The sequence below is a fragment of the Gigantopelta aegis genome, chromosome 4 (assembly GCF_016097555.1).
Source record: "Gigantopelta aegis isolate Gae_Host chromosome 4, Gae_host_genome, whole genome shotgun sequence".
In the NCBI taxonomy this organism is placed as follows: Eukaryota; Metazoa; Mollusca; class Gastropoda; order Neomphalida; family Peltospiridae; genus Gigantopelta; species Gigantopelta aegis.
Genome location: NC_054702.1, coordinates 63031710 through 63051301, shown reverse-complemented (window position 1 = coordinate 63051301; position 19592 = coordinate 63031710). Strand labels below are relative to the sequence as shown.

The window sequence follows — 19592 nt, the reverse complement described above, 5'->3', positions numbered from 1 at the left end:
ACATCATAACTGATTTATTTGACTCGACTAGAATTAAATATGAAATCATTTATCTAAGAATATATTGGGCCAAATTTACGAAGCCTGTTTTTCTTAAACGCAGGTCTTTAAGCATTGTAAATGTATGTAGTTACACGCGTGTAAGACATAAACAGACTTTGTATATTTGGCACATTATACAGTAAAGTACACTTATAACGAACATGCTTAGAACAAACTACTGCATAGAACGAACTGATCGTAAAGTCCCGTTTTATCTCCCTATATATGAATGACCAACTTATGCAAATGTGTACAACGAACTACTGCATAGAACGAACTGATCGTAAAGTCCCGTTTTATCTCCCTATATATGAATGACCAACTTATGCAAATGTGTACAACGAACTACTGCATAGAACGAACTGATCGTAAAGTCCCGTTTTATCTCCCTATATATGAATGACCAACTTGTACTAATGTGTACAATGAACTACTGCATAGAACGAACTGATCGTAAAGTCCCGTTTTATCTCCCTATACATTAATAACCAACTTATGCAAATGTGTACAACGAACTACTGCATAGAATGAATTGATCGTAAAGTCCCGTTTTATCTCCCTATATATGAATGACCAACTTATGCAAATGTGTACAACGAACTACTGCATAGAGCGAACTGATCGTAAAGTCCCGTTTTATCTCCCTATATATGAATGACCAACTTATGCAAATGTGTACAACGAACTACTGCTATAACGAACTGGCCATCACGGTTCCTTCCGGTTCGTTATAAGAGTACCTTATTGTATTTGACATTTGTACCCATAGAAATCGTAGTTCCAATCCTTGCTGATGTCTTTAGTCTGTTGCACCCACTCCTTAACATTGAAGTTGGAGTCCTTTTTGATAATCTGATGACAGGTACCATACGGCCACAAGTCGTAGTAATTCTTCCAAGATGGGTCTTGAACTTGGACTCCAATACATGTAAATATTGGTTTTCTGTTTTTTAGAGATAAAAATAAAATTCTATTAGTCACAACCTAAAAGAAGTCTAAATTGTATGCATGAATAAGTTATATTATACTAGCATATGTGGCAGCAACTGCAGTTTATATGACTTACTCGTAATTTACATCCAACAGACATTTGAAGTTGAAAGACACTTTTCCATCAGGCATCTTTCCATTGTGAAGATGAAAGACATCTCCAGGGAACACAATCTTTGAGTGAAACGTGCGGGTCATAGCAAGTGACCATTCATATGTCAAAATCTGCAAGAATAGAAGTCAAACTGTAAAATAACCTTTTAATAGAATATCTGTTAGTAGACGGTACGCAGTAAAATATCAGCATTTACTGCTACCACCACTGCCACATATGGTTTGTGGTTACAACGATAATAATATAATATAGTATAATGAACGTTCTGTTTTAATAACCAGAAATTAGTACTGTGTGAATCATGATATTCATATTTTACTGCACATACAACAATCTTAAAGAAAACCTGACCTGTTTAAAAACAAACAATCTGACTTTCCTCTTGAAAAGGTGGACCTGAAGTGTGATTAAAACAGAATGCTATAGTACATGTACCTGGAACTTGCTTATAAAACTAAAGGCTCAGTTTTTTTTAACAAGTTGTTCAGTGTCGGTGCATATTCCCCACTGAATTATAGTAATAGAAATAAAGATGATTGTTATTGTTAATCTATAATTACAGTATAGACGGGTTTATTGGCCAGTGACGTCAAAGTACTATGTGCGGCCATGTTTAGAATCAAGTGATCGGTCCACCATTAAGGGAGTGAAACTCGCACAATAACACCATGTGAAGACATTGCATCTGGTCGCATTTTCAGTATTTATTACCTTTTAGTACATTTTTTAAAAGCAAAACCAGTATGTCGGATAATTCCACCTCATTTAAAGATTATAGATTCATATCAAAGTTGGAAGTGTGTTAATCATTAAAAACGTAAATAATAAAGCATATATATACACGTGAATACAAAAGCATAATGAATAATTAAACTTATGCAAGCAAATATAATTTCCCTGGACACCTGTATAGCCTAATATATTGAACTCAGTATTTTAGCCTCAGCGGACAAGAGTATCAGATGACCCTCCCCCCCCCCCCCCCCCCAACCTATGCTCCTGTTTTGTTTGTACTTGTCTTGGGCATCACCAGTAAGTGTCAAAGGAGTTTGTTTTGTAATTGTATAGAACATTTTATGAGTAATCAGAGGTGCGTTTTCAGGGTAATTTAGTATTGAATATTGTGGATGATTAATTTAATCTAATTTTTTTCCTAATAATTTATAACAATAATATAATATAATATATAATATAATATAATATAATATAATATAATATAATATAATATAATATAATATAATATAATATAATATAATATAATATTAATATAATATAATATAATATAATATTTAAAATTTGACCAAATGGGTGGATTTGTGGTGTGGCCTACATGCAATTATTATATAGTAGCTACTTCATTTACAATTTTGATAAATGCTTACTGGTATTATTATGGCCAAAACCTGAAGAAAGAGTGTTGACTTTATTTATTGTTAGAAATAAAGATATTTTGCCACAAAAATGGTTAATATTGTTGGGACTAAGGAGATGACAGAAAAAAAGACTAACAAGGTTAACCAAATATTCACCTGTTGGTCAAAAATGGCCAGGTCAGGTCGAGTATGTTCACACAGTTGAAAATATCTGCAAAAACAAAAAGAGAAAAATATTGGAATATATGCACAATTTAGTTTTCCTTAAAATGTAACTTAAAATAATTATTTATATTTCTTTTGGACATTTTTAAAAATTTAATTTTTGTGCTATAAAATATAGAATGAAAATTATATGTAAGGGTTTAAGGGGGAACCAAAACATTAGCAATTTGCCGAATTAGTCAGAAAATCTGAAGCTAAATTCAAGATTCAAATCTCCAAACAAAATATATAACAAAGTTAAGGCTCTTTAATATGCGGGCACAATGTAGCCCATTAAGTAAAGCATTTGCCTGATGTGAGGTTGATCTAAGTTTGTTCCTCGTCGGCGACTCATTAAATTTATCATTCCAGCCATTGCACTAACACTGGGATATCAAAGGTATGTGCTATCCTGTCTGTGGGATGGTGCATATAAAAGATCCTTTGCTACTATTTGAAAAATGTAGCAGGCTTAATTCTTCCTTATTAAGACTCTATGTCAGAATTACCAAATGTTTGACATCCAAAAGCCGATAATTAATAAATCAGTGTTCTAGTGGTGTTATTAAACAAAATAAAAACTTTAAACCTTTAATATGAACAAAAGTTTAAACCCTGCTAATTATGATGATGATCATAGAGCTTGGTGCATGTACAGACATTACCTTTCGGTTTCCATGCTAATGCTGATGCATAGCTTCTGTACTCTGACTTCAGTGGACTTGGTTTGAGTTTTCCTTCTCCTAGGAGAGTTTCCTTACTAGGATTCTGAGCCTCTCCAGCCCAGTTTTGATTCTGGAGTTTGCTTCTCCTAGACAGTTGTCTTTCTGGACTCATGTCCTCTGTCTGTTCAGTCCATATTAGTCTAGTCTCTACCCTTTGACACCAGTCCAGCTTGGGTGACCCTACCAGGAGCTGATGCTCCAGCTGGCATAGCTTTCTGAGTAATTGAGACATGCAAGTTACCTCACCACGTCAAGGAATGGACCATGAGATAGGCTTATTATGTCTTCCAGTATAGTCCTAGCACACCCACCTTAGAGAGGTGGCAGATAAATCGCCTTCCGTCAACAGCATGCTGTCTTTTGGAAGACTGTGAAGCACAGAGTTAGCGAAGTCTTCTATCACCAAATTCCCGGTCTGATCACATAAAGCATAGTTCCTCTGCTGAAAAAAAAAAAAAATTCCAAGTAAATAACAAATGTGGACATAATCAGCTAAAAATGGAAATATTTAAAAGTACTTGTTTCTGGTAATATGATGGAAAAATATTAGGTTAAAATTACCTGTTTCTGATAATATACTGATAGAAAGGTACTCTAGACAAAATTTAATTCACTACCAGAGTAGTTTATGCCTGTATAAAATACTAAACAAGCTTGTGTGTCATACAGATTTTACGAAACAAGTGTCGGGATTTTTGTATTGCCAGAGCGAGGGTAATACATGAATCCTGACACAAGTTTCGTAAAATCAGTATGACACACACAAGTGTAATAATTTCTTTATTATCCATATTATTATTGTTGTTTTTTGTATTAATAACAAGACCCAACTTAAAATGTTTCAGCCATAACCAAAAGGAGATGACGAAATGACATCATATTTCAAATGCAGTCTGAGCTAGGACTGGAGAAGCAACGTCATGTTATGACGTCACTTCCCAAAATTACGTCAACACACTTGTTATTACACGTGTGCTTCGTATGATTATTATTATCTCGGTTATGTTGAACCATCTAGATAATAAACAGAAGTAATATGGGACTGACTGTCAGTAACATAGTTAACATCTTGATATTGAGGATCAGAGGGTTTGTTTTGGTTGCAGTCAATATTTGCTGATACTATTTTATGTGTTTCCTTATTTCTTTCCATTGACATAGTTGTTGTGATGAATACATGTCTTCTGAGGCAGACTTTCTTGCCAGATTGATATTACTAGAAGATATTTATTATATGTTGTTTACTTAAGTCTATGAAATGAATCATGGTATACATGTAAATAGAGCTGGGCAGTATTGAAATTTCATGTTCGGTATCAGTATTTTTGGGGTGAAATACCTTGATATCAGTTCGGTATTGATCCAATACCGATATCGAGCAGTATTTTTGGTATACTCGGCTTTAAATGCATGCCCGAGTTAAGTCTCACCCGCTAATTTAATCTAACTAAAATTAAATTCCATATACACAAGGCCTCATCTCTCATTTTTTTCAGTTATTTTGTATTTCAGATATATTGTTAGTGCTTTACTAAATGGTGGGAAACATTTTTCAATACGAAATTTCGGTATTTTGAGATTTGCTCAGTACGGTAAATCGGTATTGACACGATACCGATACCGAACAGTATTTATGGCATATCACTCAGCTATACATGTAGAATTATTCCATGGGGTAAGTTAGTAATGTGCCTGATTCTACAGATGGAACAAAGGAGTATCTACAAACCATGATCTGATCATGTATGAGAATGGAAGCTTGAAAGACAATCCAAGAAACATTTAACTTAATTTTAGTAACAACTAATAAGAAAACCAAATGATATTTGGTAGGGGTGCTTTACAAATATGCTGTACAAAATCTAACTCCTGCAAGAAACTGGTAGAAGGGAGGACATTCTGCAATACTTACAATCTGAAATGCAACCACAGCAACAGAAAGTATAACATCAAGCTTCAAATGGTCAAGTGGGATATATGTGGATACCAAACTATCAAAAAGAAATAAAAGAAAAGCATTAAATACAAGAAATAGAAAAAAACATCTTCAAATATTTATTTCACTATTACAGTAAAACCTTTCAGGGGTCAAAATTGGCTCCAAAATTTTTATGACAATTATCAAGAAACAAAATGTAGTAAAACCCCTAAAAACCTAACCTTCAGTAAACCGGAATTCCCTTAAAACCGGACATTTTTCACTTCATTTTTAAATATCAGTACAGAACATAACCTCTCTAAACCATACACCCCTTAAAACTGGACTTTTCCCTTGGTCCTGTTGGTGTCCAGTTTAGAGGGGTTTTACTGTAGAAATAATCTTTTTATATGTATTTAGGGTAAACGACAAATACCATCACCATGCATCTCTGAGAAAAGCATCAGACCACACTCTTCATACTATCTGCATATGGTTTCGTAACTCAGGGTTTCTAGATTATGGTAGCCCCACTCCCATGGCTAGTGATATTCAGTGTTGGGCTAGTAAATAACTACTATTGCCATGCCTGACGGCTAGTGATTTGTTTTTTGTTGTCAAATGCAGTGCTCTACAAAGCAAGTTCAAATTTACTCTTCCCTGGTCAGTAAAGAATAATATTTTAGTCGCCAGCCACGTATATTTAGTAGCCAGCTAATATATACTTGCAATTAAATCAACTCATCTGCCATTTTACGGCACATTGCTAATCTCGTAATTGTTATTAGGAATGTATTCGAATGAACTCATGAAGAGGTGATTCCTAGTTGTTAAGTAGTAATTACAAGTTACTGTTTGTATCCAGTTCCACTAAAATAGTGAACAGTAAAGACATACAGTGGCTCAACAATCTCATTTTAATACATAAATAAAACCTGGCTCTAAAGAGGACAGGACCGACTTCAAGTTAAGGGAGATAACATCATAACGAAGTATTACCTCCCCCTTAACATCACCGTGTTTACTCTTGAATACTGGAAAATCATTATTCATAGTCCGATTGACATGTCTCAAACAAACTACCGATAGAAAACACGTTTTATGGAAGATAAATTGCTACTGGTCCACAGTGTTTTCCGATGTCCAGTTTTGTTCACAGATTAAAGTAAGATTATTGGACAGTCGCCAACTGGCGAATGTGATTTTATTTTTTAGACGCCAGGGAATGTTTTTAGTCACCATGGCAAGTATTTTACTCGCTTTACAGAGCACTGGAATGTTGCAGTTAAGTCTATTTTGTAAATATGAATATCCTGCCCCCCAAGTCCACCCCCAATGTTAGTGTTTTTAAGCTATATCTCTCTCTTTAGGTGACATATCCAATTTTTACTATTATTTAGTAAAAAAAAGTAAAGTAGGACTAGTGAATTTTTAATTGTGGCTGGTAAATTTTTAAAATCACTGATCCCATGGCTAGTGGATTTTATAAAAAATTATAGAAGCCTTGTTTTGTTTTAATTAAACAAGTTTATATCCAAATAAGGTTCAGGCACGCTTTCTAGGGAACATATCTCAGCTATCTGGGCTGTGTGTGCAAGTTAGTGGTTAGTGACAGAGTAGTGACCTTCCACCTACCCAGTGAGTTGTTAAACTGGATGGTAGCTGGTGTCAGGAGTCAAACCCAGAATCTACCAGCTTTTAACGCTGATGACTTGACCACTATACCCCTGTGGCTTATAACGTTAACCACTATACCACCAGGTGCCTACTACCTTATAAATGTGTCCTATGTCATATTTTAAATGATTGGTAGCAAAATCAAAACTGCTCAAACTTAAGCAAAACTAAGAAATATTTTTGGTTAATTTATTAAAAATATATTTCTACCCACCATACTAAGTGACCAAAAGCTACTGCCAACAGGATAACAAGCACCAAGTCACTCTGCATCCAGAACCTCTCGACCTGAATAAGTAAACAGAATGTTAGACATGAAAGCTATAAAGAGAAAACATATTAACAATACGTAGCAATATCAATTAGCACAGGTAAACAAATATTTTACATAAAATATGGTTTCGTTTTAATTAAAAATGGTTACAAATCATGACAATAGTTAATGTTGTAATTATGGTGTTTATGGGGATAAAAGTGTAAAATCATAAAAATATATTTACAGCTACCGTATTAATGTTCATGATTCAGCAAGGCAAATGAGATACAGTCTAAAACTTAAGCCTACAACAGACCTTTGTGGTAAATTGCAATTTTAGTCATATGATGAAAATCATCCATAATTGTTAGAGCTGGGCGGTATTGAAATTTGAGGTTCGGTATCGGTATCAGTATTTTTAGGGTGATTTACCTCGGTATCAGTACGGTATTTGGTACTGATACAATACCGATATGGATACCGATATCGAGTGGTATTTTCGGTATACTCGGCTTTAAATGTATGTCCGAGTTAAGTCTCACCCACTAATTTCATGTAAATAAAATAAAATTCCATACACAAGGCCCTCACATCTCTTCTTTTCAGCTATTTTGTGTGTGTCAGATATATTGTTAGTGCTTTACTAAATGGCGGATAACATTTTTTAATACCGAAATTTCAGTATTTTGAAATTTGTTCGGTATGGTAAATCGGTACTGACATGATACCGATACCGAACAGCATATACGGTATACCGCCCAGCTCTAATAACTGTACTATCTGTCATACCATGAAATGTCACATTGCAGGAGGTCATAGGATTTCAAATTTCATGGGAAACACTTTTTCAGTTCCATACCTTGTGATCATGGGAACCCATTGGAAACTGTTTTTTAAATATATATATATATATTATTTTCGTTGCATATTTGTACTCGATATAATAAACATAGGAAACAAAATACCGGTTCCGTGATTTTTCCGACACGGTACCGAAAACAATAGTTTCCATGAAATCCAAAGACCTGTTGCAGTATGTCTTCAATACAACAATACAGATGCCAACATTTTCATAAGCAATGAGGAGCTAGATATTTGATAAACATAAACATGATTTTTTCCATGTATGATGATTTGTGCACAATTTTTTTTTTTTAAATGCAAAAACCATCCAGTTGTTGGATATATGTGCAACTTACATGCATTAAAAAATGCAATTTAAATGGTATGCAATTGGATTACAAAGGTCTGTGCTGGGCTCCTACCACTCCAAGAAGTAGAGGATTCTTCACATCCAGATTAGCTCTCCAGGCAAAGAACACAACATACACCAGGAACATCACCGAGAAAACCCCAACAGACCTATGATGACCACTAACAAGTCTAAAAAAAAGAAATGTAGTGAAGATTCATTCATTCATTTCATTTCAACTTACTTTTGTGCTTATATCCAACTAAGGATTAAGTACGCTGTCTTCAGCTATCTGGGCTGTCTGTCCAGGACAGTGGGTTAATTGTTAGTTGGTTTGTGGTTAGTGAGAGAGAAGAGAGTGTAGTGGCCTTACACCTACCCATTTAGCCCTTAAGAGCCTGTAGTCCGATGGCTTAACCACTGCGCCACCGAGGCCGGTTGTAGTAGAAAGTGCATACAAATGATTTTATATTGACAATTAAAACAAATGTTACAACATTTCTCTCGTACACTCGGTGCTATATTTATGACATATCGTAGTCGCTCGTTAACTATTCCTTCGCTTTCCTTTATAACTAGATACTATTTCTCGCTCCAGCCAGTACACCACGACTGGTACATCAAAGGCTGTGGTATGTGCTATCTAGTCTATGGGATGGTGCATATAAAAGATCCCTTGCTGCTAATCGAAAAGAGTAGCCACGAAGTGGTAAAAGTGGTTTCCTCCCTCAATATCTATGTGGTCTTTTACCATATGTCCGACGCCATATAACCGTAAATAAAATGTGTTGAGTGCATCGTTAAATAAACCATTTCGTTTCAAAACCAAAAAGGATATCAAAATATAGAGACAGCCTTTGTTTAAAGAAATACAGATTGTAATGCTTCTTGCAGTTTAACAAAGTGTCTGCACAGTACACTGTAGAGATACATCAGTCCATATATATATCTATCTAATGATTTACCTAGATGTACATTTACATAGTAAACAGTAAACTAAACAGTAATATTTTGAAGTAGTATTGTAGTAGCAGTATGGAGCAGAATCCTGGAAAATGACCAAGACCATAGGTCTTAAGTTGAAGGTCTTTCAAAATCGGTGCCTTCGCAGGATTTTGAATATCTTCTGGCCTAACATCACAGCCAATGAAGAGCTCCATAAACAAATCTCCACAGAGTCAAGCACCGAAGATGGTGCTGGATTGGCCATGTTATCAGAATGCCTCAAACAGCCCTACCAAGAGTGGCACTCTGATGGACCCCTTCTGGAAAAAAGAAAATGAGGAAGACCGAAAGAAACATGGAGGAGGACAGCAGAGAAGGAAATCCAAGAGGGCAGTCTGAGCTGGGGACTGCTGAACAAGCTCACAAAAGACACGCAGCAGTGGCGATCTCTGGTTACAGCCTTATATGCTTGTTAGCACGAAGGGGATTAAGTAAGTATAGTAGTAGTAGCAGAAACAGTAGCAGTAGGAGCAGTTGTAATATTTGATTTTAGAGCACACAGCATGATAGGCTGACACAATTATTATGGCACCACACCACCATTTGTTGTGTTGTTATTTCTTCTAGCAGCTTGATGTAGTCTGGCTTTGGAAATAATTCCTCATTAAAAAAATAATTCAAAATTCTGAAAACATTTTGAAATCTTTGTTTGAAGATTACAAGTAGGTTGACCTCTGTAGTATCCTACGGGATATTCCAAATTACATAGCACCATAACACCTTCCGGCTGTTACCGGCTACTGTCGGACTGCTGGTGCTCCCTTGCACCTGCCAGTGCAGGCGGTCCCTCCTCCTCCCACCCCAACCCTTTCCTCTCCTGGACGGAGGAGCCGGTCAAGGCTGGCACCTGTGCCCAGGACAGGTGTGCGCTACAACAGCTTGCTCTGAATGTGCACGTTAAATACTTTGGTCTTGGTCTAGTATTTAAATAACCTATTGGTTTGGAGTTTCTTGTAATATTTAGTACCAATTGATAACAACTGATTTTTTGGCATGGTAGTTGTTAAGTGAGAGCACCCCCTAAAACTAGTAGTCACATGATCCTCTCGATGCTGTTGTATTTTTCACACAGAAATTATATTGGACTGCATGGAGTCATTAATGGTGGTGTGCGACCTTAAAGGGACATTCCTGAGTTTGCTGCACTTTTTAAGATGTTATCGACTTTTTAATGATTGTAATTACATATCAAATATATTTTTCTGCATAAAATATTAGTGGCTGTGTATTAAACATGTTTTTGATTGTTCTAATATTTGTACTAGGTTAAATTTCATTTTATTTCAATTTTTTTTTTTAAGACAAAATCCAGTTTGGGCTTCTTACAAATATTAAGACGACCAGAAACACATTGAATATACAGACACTGATATTCTAAACCAAAAAATATATTTAATATGTAAGTTTAATCATAGAAATATTTTATTAGTCGAAAACATCTTACAATGCAGTAAACTTGGGAATGTCCCTTTAACAGATCAACATGCATTTTCACCTGATACTGACCTTTTACAGACACTGGGTACTGTGAAAACCATAAGAGGTAGAATTAAGATGGAATACTCTGCCCGTACATGATCCACATATTTTCTGAAACAAGTATATAGAAATAAATATGATTACAAAATTAATACATTTCTTTACATTTTAAAACTATAAAAATGCAATATATACTTTAAACAAACAACAATTGAGGGCTATTCCTGACACTGTGGCAATACTAAATACTAGTATACAGACAGTAATTTCCTATAGCATACAAAGTGCAGATTTATCTTTTGGGGTGGAGGGTGAGGGTGGAAGTCTTACTTTTATTAACTTTCAAGAATACACTATATCAAGTACATTAAAAAAAAAAAAAAAAAAGAAGAAGCATCCTAGCACATCTCATGCCTCACTCTCCTATTGATCAAATTCTAGATCGGTCTGGGATCGATCCCCATCGGTAGGCCCATTGTACTATTTCTCTTTCCAGCCAGTGCACCACGATTGGTATATCAAAGGTCGTGGTATGTACTTTCCTGTCTGTGGGATGGTGCATACAAAAGCTCCCTTGTTGCTAATTGAAAAAAAAGTAGTCCATGAAGTGGTGACAGTCTGTTTCCTCTCTCAATATCTGTGTGGTCCTTAACCATATATCTGATGCCTTATAACGGTAAATAAAATGTGTTGAGTGACTGAGTCATTAAATAAAACATTTCCCTCCTTCCACTGGAGCACACCAATTTATTAATTATTGGCTATTGGAGGTCAAACATTTGGTAATTTTGACATATAGTCTTAAAGAGGAAACCTGCTACATTTTTCCAGTAGTAGTAAGGAATCTTTTATATGCACCATCCCAGACAGGATAGCACATATCACAGCCTTTGATACATCAGTCGTGATGAACTGGCTGGAATGAGAAATAACCCAGCCGACAGGGATAGATCCCAAACTAACCGTGCATGAAGCGAGTGCTTTACCACTGGGTTACGTCCTGCACCCTGGTATACCAAAAGCTGTGGTATATGTTATCCTGTCTGTGGGATAGGGCAGATAAAAGACACCTTGCTACTAATGAAAAAAATGTAGTGCTTATCCTGATTTAAGACTACATATGTAAAAATTACAAAATGTTTAACATCCAACAGCTGATGATTAATAAATCAATGTACTCTAGTGGTGTCGTTAAACAAAACAAACTTCAACTTTTTTAATCATGGGATAAGTGATATTCAAAGTCTGTTTCCACTTTAGTAAGAAGCTAAAATAATAAGATTGTCTGATTGGTTTCAACATAATAAACATTAAGAATAATCCATGGTGTAGCCATTCTTATAGTGCTAACTACCTGTACAATAATAACTGTGTATAACAACTAAAACAGACAGAAAAACAACACACCTGATATTTTCCAGTAATGTCTGACCACTGTGGTCTTTGAGCTGAAATATATTTAAAGGTATTTCTCACTGTTATGCATTATTGATAAATATTTTGGTCCGTAAACAAAAGACAGACAACCATTAAATATTGGGTTGACAAATAACATTTTAAACAACAATGTCACACGTGTCATTTAATACATAGTGAATACTACATGAGTGGCCATTAGATATCATTTCTGTTATGTTATGTTTTAATTTTTAAAACATATCTGATGAGTTGTAAGATAAATGGTCTCTAATGTAGTATTCTATTGTTACATATCTTTGAAAACAATTTTAAAATAAATTTAAATGTGTTTTCCAACTAAAAAATACCCAGTATGTATAGTTAATAGTTAACAAGTGCATCACAGACAAGTCAATTTTAGGTTAACTTGTACATCACAGAGTGATCTATTTCGACTGTGCTTTTTTTCATTGGACTGTATGGCATTGGTGACCTGGTCATCACCTACGAAGAGCCAGTTGTATGTCTTTTAAAACATTAAAATGTGTTAACAAGAATGTGTTATCAAAAATAACAAACGATGTTCTCACCAACGGGTGTGTAAGAATAATATAACACTAATATAACCAAGGTGGTAAACCAAAATTCCTAGAATGTACACTTCCTCTTGTCAGGTCTGGGCCCCGTTCCACGAAACGATCTTAGCCCTAAGATTATCTTAAGCGCATAGCTACCCTATGTACTTAAGTTGATCTTAGGGCTAAGATCGCTTCATGGAATGGGGCCCAGGTCAGAGAGTTTAACGTGCACATTTAGAGCAAGCTGTTGTAGCACACGCCTGTCCTGGGCACAGGTGTCGGCCTCAGCCGGTTCCTCCGTCCAGGACAGGAAACACTTCCTCTCGGGAACATCTCTAACATACCAACTGAAACGTGCCATACTCCTCTCTAAGCAGATGGGTTACGAAGCCTGGAAACGTTCGCTGGTCTCCCCAGGTCCATCGTGCAACATTGGCGTGAGCCGAGAGTGGGATGTACACGTACGGAGTAAGACCAGCAACAAAACACAGACACAGTTTGATAAAGAGTGTCCACGTTAACGTCTGAAACAATAAATCAGAATATACTGTAATATCATATTATACAACACAATAAACTACATAGAGAATAATACATGAGTGGCCATTAGATACCGTTTATCTTACAATGGGTTGTTTTAAAAGTATCTAACGAGTGAAAGTGAGTTTGATACGTTTTTAAACAACGAGTTGTAAGATAAATGGTATCTAACGGACACAAATGTATTATTCTATTTCTTACATATCCTCAAAAACCAGGTTTTAAGCACATTTTAACATCTTTTTCGACTAAAAGTCATTTCTCTTTCTCCTGTAGCTATCTTATGCATCATAGACGGTTAACTATACATCACAGTGTAATCTATTTCGACTGTGCTTTTTTTTTCATTGGATGTATGGCATTGGTGACCTAGTCATCACTTTGGAGTAGCCAGTCATATGTGTTGAAATTGATAACACACGTACATGTGTAAACAACTATGTGTTATCAAAAATAACGAATGATGTTCTCACTAACGGATGTGTAAGAAACTACACAATACAAACACATAGTACAATATGGTAAAATATGGTACGGTACAGTATAGTACAGCCTAAGGATACGGATGTGTAAGAAACTACACAATACAAACACAGTACAATATGGTAAAATATGGTACGGTACAGTATAGTATAGCCTAAGGATACGGTTGTGTAAGAAACTACACAATACAAACACATAGTACAATATGGTAAAATATGGTACGGTACAGTATAGTATAGCCTAAGGATACGGATGTGTAAGAAACTACACAATACAAACACGTAGTACAACATGGTAAAATATGGTACGGTACAGTATAGTATAGCCTAAGGACACAATACAAACACATAGTACAATATGGTAAAATATGGTACGGTTCAGTATAGTATAGCCTAAGGATACGGTTGTGTAAGAAACTACACAATACAAACACATAGTACAATATGGTAAAATATGGTACGGTTCAGTATAGTATAGCCTAAGGATACGGTTGTGTAAGAAACTACACAATACAAACACATAGTACAATATGGTAAAATATGGTACGGTACAGTATAGTATAGCCTAAGGATACGGATGTGTAAGAAACTACACAATACAAACACGTAGTACAACATGGTAAAATATGGTACGGTACAGTATAGTATAGCCTAAGGACACAATACAAACACATAGTACAATATGGTAAAATATGGTACGGTACAGTATAGTATAGCCTAAGGATACGGATGTGTAAGAGACTACACAATACAAACACATAGTACAATATGGTAAAATATGGTATGGTTCAGTATAGTATAGCCTAAGGATACGGTTGTGTAAGAAACTACACAATACAAACACATAGTACAATATGGTAAAATATGGTACGGTTCAGTATAGTATAGCCTAAGGATACGGTTGTGTAAGAAACTACACAATACAAACACATAGTACAATATGGTAAAATATGGTACGGTACAGTATAGTATAGCCTAAGGACACAATACAAACACATAGTACAATATGGTAAAATATGGTACGGTACAGTATAGTATAGCCTAAGGACACAATACAAACACATAGTACAATATGGTAAAATATGGTACGGTACAGTATAGTATAGCCTAAGGATACGGATGTGTAAGAAACTACACAATACAAACACATAGTACAATATGGTAAAATATGGTACGGTACAGTATAGTATAGCCTAAGGATACGGTTGTGTAAGAAACTACACAATACAAACACATAGTACGATATGGTAAAATATGGTACGGTACAGTATAGTATAGCCTAAGGATACGGATGTGTAAGAAACTACACAATACAAACACATAGTATAATATGGTAAAATATGGTACGGTTCAGTATAGTATAACCTAAGGATACGGTTGTGTAAGAAACTACACAATACAAACACATAGTACAATATGGTAAAATATGGTACGGTTCAGTATAGTATAGCCTAAGGATACGGTTGTGTAAGAAACTACACAATACAAACACATAGTACAATATGGTAAAATATGGTACGGTACAGTATAGTATAGCCTAAGGATACGGTTGTGTAAGAAACTACACAATACAAACACATAGTACAATATGGTAAAATATGGTACGGTACAGTATAGTATAGCCTAAGGATACGGTTGTGTAAGAAACTACACAATACAAACACATAGTACGATATGGTAAAATATGGTACGGTACAGTATAGTATAGCCTAAGGATACGGATGTGTAAGAAACTACACAATACAAACACATAGTACGATATGGTAAAATATGGTACGGTACAGTATAGTATAGCCTAAGGATACGGATGTGTAAGAAACTACACAATACAAACACGTAGTATAATATGGTAAAATATGGTACGGTACAGTATAGTATAGCCTAAGGATACGGATGTGTAAGAAACTACACAATACAAACACGTAGTACAACATGGTAAAATATGGTACGGTACAGTATAGTATAGCCTAAGGATACGGATGTGTAAGAAACTACACAATACAAACACATAGTATAATATGGTAAAATATGGTACGGTACAGTATAGTATAGCCTAAGGACACGGATGTGTAAGAAACTACACAATACAAACACATAGTATAATATGGTAAAATATGGTACGGTTCAGTATAGTATAGCCTAAGGATACGGTTGTGTAAGAAACTACACAATACAAACACATAGTACAATATGGTAAAATATGGTACGGTACAGTATAGTATAGCCTAAGGACACAATACAAACACATAGTATAATATGGTAAAATATGGTACGGTACAGTATAGTATAGCCTAAGGATACGGTTGTGTAAGAAACTACACAATACAAACACATAGTACAATATGGTAAAATATGGTACGGTACAGTATAGTATAGCCTAAGGACACAATACAAACACATAGTACGATATGGTAAAATATGGTACGGTTCAGTATAGTATAGCCTAAGGATACGGTTGATCTCTTTTGTTCTTAACACCATTTCTCAAGACAAGCTATTATTGAAATGTCACGTTTTAGACTATATTCATTCAAGTCTTATGCCATATTATAAATACTGTTTGCTATAATCTGATTAACTTTCTTTTCACCAACAGTTTTAAAAATATAACACAACACACAATAATTACATAATTAAAATGCCTTTTTACCAAGAATTGAAATATATTATTTAGAAGGATAGGATTATTGCTTCTTTTTTTTGCTTTTTTTAAAATATATATATATGAATTCATGAAATACCCACTGATAAACAGTGAGGGAAAAGGAAGAGAGAAAAATGGCAAACCTGTGATTTGTAGAGCATGCTAAAAACCCATGGTACAAGACAAGCTATGTAAATGACTGATGTGTGCTGGTTACACAAACACAATCCACAAGTAAAGGATCCCAACAGTGCAATCTGCAACAATAGAAAATAATGAAACAGTTCAATATTAGAACCATTTTACAAAGATTTGTTTTATTATTTATTTATTTTTAGTTATAAATAAAGCAAAAAGGTGAATGAATCTTCCCATAATTGTTTCTGTAATTTCATTGCTTTTTTTTTTTTTATTATAAAAAAAGAAATAAAGAAAACAAATTGGGATCTTGTTTTCAGAAGGTAAAACTTTTCACCTGAGATGAAGCTTTGACAGACTTCGTCTGCTCTAGACAAACCGCCAGCAACATGAGGAGAGACACAAATAGATTGTTCAGACTGAACACTTCTGCTGTGATGGACCACACCCACGTCAAACGACTAAAGGCAAAGAGACCAGACGCCAATATTCCTGCAGCTACTGAACCTGTCAGTCTGAAGAATAAAAACAAAATGTAAATCATTTTTAAACAACCTTCCAGTTAGAAATATAATGAGCAAACAATTAGGTACATGCTGTTAACATATTTATTTCAAGGCTTGAAATTCACAGAGGGCAGACAGCAAATGCACTCAAAGTGCACAAGCAGCTTTTGCTTTCCATTTTATTTTTGACAGTATTTCAATTATATCGAGAATTTTTTTTATTTCCAGAAGTCATAATGTAAATGTTATGTTTTATTCATGTCTGTCTAAGTCTTCCACATTGCTGTTAAAAAGGTTATACTACACAAAAAAAGACCCAAAAAAAGAAGTTTGTTTGGTTAACGACACCACTAGAGCACATTGATTTATTAATCACTGGCTCTTGGATTACACTACAAGTCTTACAGACTAATTAATATTAATATTTAGATCTGTTCTCATTTGCTAGCATTTGCTTCCATCTTGAAATCTGAGAAGCAAAGATTGCTTCCGATTCCACAACATGAATTTCGAACCTTGTTCTGGAGACATCATGATTTTACTTGTCTTCCTCCCATGCCTTAACCACCCCAAACCAAAAACATGTCTTCCCTCCCATGCCTTAACCATCCCAAACAAAAACATGATTTTACTTGTCTTCCCTCCCATGCCTTAACCATCCCAAACCAAAAACATGTCTTCCCTCCCATGCCTTAACCATCCCAAACCAAAAACATGTCTTCCCTCCCATGCCTTAACCATCCCAAACAAAAACATGATTTTACTTGTTTTCCCTCCCATGCCTTAACCATCCCAAACAAAAACATGATTTTACTTGTCTTCCTTCCCATGCCTTAACCATCCCAAACCAAAAACATGATTTTACTTGTTTTCCCTCCCATGCCTTAACCATCCCAAACAAAAACATGATTTTACTTGTTTTCCCTCCCATGCCTTAACCATCCCAAACAAAAAACATGATTTTACTTGTTTTCCCTCCCATGCCTTAACCATCCCAAACAAAAACATGATTTTACTTGTTTTCCCTCCCATGCCTTAACCATCCCAAACAAAAACATGATTTTACTTGTTTTCCCTCCCATGCCTTAACCATCCCAAACCAAAAACATGATTTTACTTGTTTTCCCTCCCATGCCTTAACCACCCCAAACCAAAAACATGATTTTACTTGTCTTCCTCCGATGCCTTAACCATCCCAAACCAAAAACATGATTTTACTTGTCTTCCCTCCCATGCCTTAACCACGCCAAAACAAAAACATGATTTTACTTGTCTTTCCTCCCATGCCTTAACCATCCCAAACAAAAAACATGTCTTCCCTCCCATGCCTTAACCATCCCAAAACAAAAACATGATTTTACTTGTCTTCCCTCCCATGCCTTAACCACCCCAAAACAAAAACATGATTTTACTTGTCGGTGGGCCCATTGCACTATTTCTCGTTCCTGCCAGTGCACCACAATTGGTATATCAAAGACTGTGGTATGTGCTATACTGTCTGTGGGATGGTGCATATAAAAGATCCCTTGCTGCTAATCGAACAGAGTAGCCCATTAAGTGGTGACAGTGGGTTTCCTATCTCAATATCTGTGTGGTCCTTAACCATATATCCGACACCATATAACCGTAAATAAAATGTGTTCAGTGCATCTTTAAATAAAACATTTCCTTCCCTCCCATGCCTTAACCATCCCAAAACAAAAACAATTAGTTTGTAATTAGATTGTAAACTATGTAATTAAACATTACATGCATACATGGGGAGAGGCGAGAGCAAAACCCAAAAGAAATTCGAGATGGCTACCACAATGGTGGTTCTTGCAATACTGAATATCTTAATTTTGATACATGCCATTACTTCTAAAGCTTGTATGGTGATAAAAACTGTGTTACAAAATCCACCCAATGTATGCAATGAAAAACATTAGGGGAATTTTATTTGCATGCAGCAGACATTAGCAGCAAGTCACCATCTTTGATCATGATACAGTAAATACTTTGATACTGAGACCAACTAATAAGTACTTTGCTGATGTCTGATAGATCGTAGCAGCAGACACAGAACCAAACATAGCAGAAAGAAGGTTGACTCTCCACGCAATGTTTCCAAACGGCACAATCACCATGGCAACATGAGCCAGCAGTGTAAAGACAGGATAACCAGGAGGATGAGCAACCTATGAGAAAACAACACATATAATTAAGGAGCCATCCATAATTTTCAACATTTCCACGAGCCTATAAACCGTACGCAGGGGGGAGGGGGTTAAGGGGCCAGCATACACTTTTTATTTTTAAATTGAAAAATGTCAATCAACATTTTTCATTTA

At 35.4% G+C, this 19592-nt stretch overlaps 1 protein-coding gene across 1 annotated transcript in view; it reads right to left on the bottom strand.

The window, feature by feature from the left end:
* Window positions 1-687: 687 nt before the first annotated feature.
* Window positions 688-19592, bottom strand: part of LOC121370898 (transmembrane protein 260-like) — a 29629-nt gene continuing 10724 nt past the window's right edge. The window contains exons 5-17 of the mRNA XM_041496430.1: window positions 19288-19439; window positions 17094-17271; window positions 16762-16875; window positions 13297-13476; window positions 12384-12424; window positions 11004-11087; window positions 8566-8683; window positions 7259-7332; window positions 5362-5440; window positions 3761-3891; window positions 2677-2731; window positions 1109-1257; window positions 688-985 (exon numbers count right to left, since the gene is read on the bottom strand). Of these exons, the coding sequence (XP_041352364.1) occupies window positions 784-985; window positions 1109-1257; window positions 2677-2731; window positions 3761-3891; window positions 5362-5440; window positions 7259-7332; window positions 8566-8683; window positions 11004-11087; window positions 12384-12424; window positions 13297-13476; window positions 16762-16875; window positions 17094-17271; window positions 19288-19439 (1557 nt within the window). The 3' untranslated portion in view covers window positions 688-783. The remainder of the gene's footprint in view (window positions 986-1108; window positions 1258-2676; window positions 2732-3760; window positions 3892-5361; window positions 5441-7258; window positions 7333-8565; window positions 8684-11003; window positions 11088-12383; window positions 12425-13296; window positions 13477-16761; window positions 16876-17093; window positions 17272-19287; window positions 19440-19592) is intronic.